The 2,491-nt window shown below is 52.9% G+C and overlaps 1 protein-coding gene across 1 annotated transcript in view; it reads right to left on the minus strand.

Moving 5' to 3' along the window:
- The window catches only part of BAIAP2L2 (BAI1 associated protein 2 like 2), a 31,481-nt gene that overhangs the window by 14,126 nt on the left and 14,864 nt on the right, over window positions 1-2,491 (minus strand). The window contains exons 4-6 of the mRNA XM_011354449.2: window positions 2,330-2,401; window positions 2,051-2,167; window positions 1,115-1,261 (exon numbers count right to left, since the gene is read on the minus strand). Coding sequence (XP_011352751.1) covers window positions 1,115-1,261; window positions 2,051-2,167; window positions 2,330-2,401 — 336 coding nt within the window. The remainder of the gene's footprint in view (window positions 1-1,114; window positions 1,262-2,050; window positions 2,168-2,329; window positions 2,402-2,491) is intronic.

Here is a 2,491-nt window from a genome sequence, read left to right on the forward strand (position 1 = left end):
CCCGAGGGGAATCGTCCTGTCCTGCACCAAAACCAAGAGCTGGGGGTCAGGGAGGAGAAGGGAAGGAGCAAAAACTCCCCACGAGCCTCGTTTTAGTATACCTCTTCTCAAGGTCTCATCTCGTGGGTTTGGAAGGAGCGATGGACTGAGTAGGTAACCAATGAATATATGTGGTTATGAGGGTCACAAAGTGAGGTCATCAGGAGTAGAGGTGAGAAGAACAGCTGAATTCGTAAATGAATAAAGGGGGAGGGGAATGTACAGAAACTCAGCCAACATAACAAGAATAGGAATGAGAGAAAAAAAAATGGCAAAGTAAAAACTTTGTTAAATCAAGTTAAATCAAGCTATCCAGAAAGAATAAAACGGGCATATCAGTTGTTAAGTTAAATGGAACGGACCGAATTCCTCTGTTAGAAGGCATAGACTGTAAAACTGGCCGAAAATCGAAACCTGAGCTGTATTTTAGTAACAGAAAGCAGACTTAAAGAGATAGGAGCATGTAGAGGGGGCAATATTAACCTTAGACAAAGCGGAATTAAAAGCGTCAGACTGGATTATGAGAGGCATTTAAATACGTAAATGGCAATATTTACAGATAAGGTATAATACTCATAAATCCAACAGCACTAAACAACATGGCAGCTAAATACAGAAAACAAAACCCATTAGATAATCAATGAGAAATGAAAAAATCTGATTGGTCTAGCAGACGGAACAAAGCAAGAACATAGAAGATTTAAGTAATATGATAAATTTAACAGACAATAACTGAATAAACTTACAAATTAGTGAATTTGTGAATGGTAAGTTTATGCAAGCAGGACTGAGAAAATAAATGGTTCACACGTGAATGAATCCATGCAGGAACTAGTGAATGAATTCGCTAATAAACAAAATCATGAATAAATAAATTAGTGAACATCTGATGATACAAATAAACACAGGAACATGTAAACGAAGAAACAGATGGAGAGAGTAAAGATGTGAAATAAATGCCTGGCAAGGAAGGAAAAGAAGGGAAAGGGAGGAAGGGAGGGACATTCCTGCATGTGGCCAACTCACGGAGACCATAGTCCCCCAAAGGGCCCCTCAGCTGCGCTCGCCAACTCACCCGGCCAAAGAACTGTAGGAAGGTATTGGACAGCAGCAGGTGCTTCTCCGCCAGGAACCGATAGCGTCTCTTCTCCTCCAGTTCAGCCGCCCTCTGACTCTCAGACACGAAGGCCTGCATCTGTGCGTGCAGCCGGTTCACGCTCTCCTGCGGGGAAAGGGAGTTCTGGCCGGAGGCAGGGGCAGGTGCCTCCTCCCAGCCGCCACAAGCTCCAGCTGTCCGAAGCCTCCTTGTCCGTCTTGACTCGGCCGCCTCCTTCCGGAAGCCTCCCCCTGAGCACTCGGCCCATCCCAGCTCCCGGGCCTGCCCTCTCATGCGTATTCTCATCCTCAGGAGCTGGGGCTCTGCGTTCCCCTGGCCTGGGTGCTTCTCATAGTCAGGGCTGGCTGCTGAGCCATCCGCCTGCCCCAGCACCCAGTTCAGCGATGGGGCCCAGGGAGGTTACTTGAATGATAGTGCGAATGAGTTGATTAATAACCCCCTACTTGAGAGGGAAAATTCTGAAGAGAGATAGGAGCTTATTTAAAGGAGCCAGAAGAAGAGGCAGGAAGGGAGATGAAGGTCTCGAGGATAGAGGCCAGGGACCGGGAGGTGGGGCTTAGTAGGGGGGCGGGGTTAGGATCCCACTGCCTGGACAGGAGGGCGGGGAGGACGATGGGGCTGCTGGTGGGTCACGCCTTCCGGGACCACGTTGAGGAGCAGTGTGACTGATGGCCTCAGGTTTTCTCGGTGCTAGAGTTTTGGAGGAGGCCTGGGGCACCTGGGGAGGGCCAGGAAGTGACAGGGCAAGGGGTGGTGCGGAGGGTGCCCACCCCGCCGGGGGCCGGCTGACCTCCCCGCACTCCTGGAGCTGGGCTGGTGCTGGGCAGGGGCGTTCGGGAGGGCATCGGGCCCCTCCCCCCCCCCAGGGCCCGGCCTTGTCCCCGGCCCCGGCACCTTCATCTCCCGCGCATTCTTGTCCCTCTTCCGCTCCATGCGCCACAGCTCAGACATGCACTTCTCCAGGTTGGCGGCTCGGTGGCGGTACTCGATCTCGTAGTGCTGGCGGCTGTCCTTGGGTGGGGTGGACAGAGGAGGGAGACCCCCACATCAAAGAGCTCCAGACATCCAGCCCGCGGGTCAGAACACTGGACCGAGGGCAGGGGCCCAGCTGGGACCGCGTATAACCTGGTTCACCCGTGACGGGCAGGGGCTGAGGTGAGTGGCCAGACTCACTTTGATGAACTGCATGTCCAGCTTGGTGTTCTTCTCCATGTGCTGCAGCAGGTCTCCGTGGAATGTCTGCACCTGTGTGGAGTGCAGGGCGGGGGTGATCAGGGCTGCCTTACCGTTCCCAGGCCCCAGCATCCCTTGCCCTGCCCACTCAGGTACATTGCC

Source organism: Pteropus vampyrus, unplaced genomic scaffold, assembly GCF_000151845.1.
Source record: "Pteropus vampyrus isolate Shadow unplaced genomic scaffold, Pvam_2.0 Scaffold16, whole genome shotgun sequence".
Classification (NCBI taxonomy): Eukaryota; Metazoa; Chordata; class Mammalia; order Chiroptera; family Pteropodidae; genus Pteropus; species Pteropus vampyrus.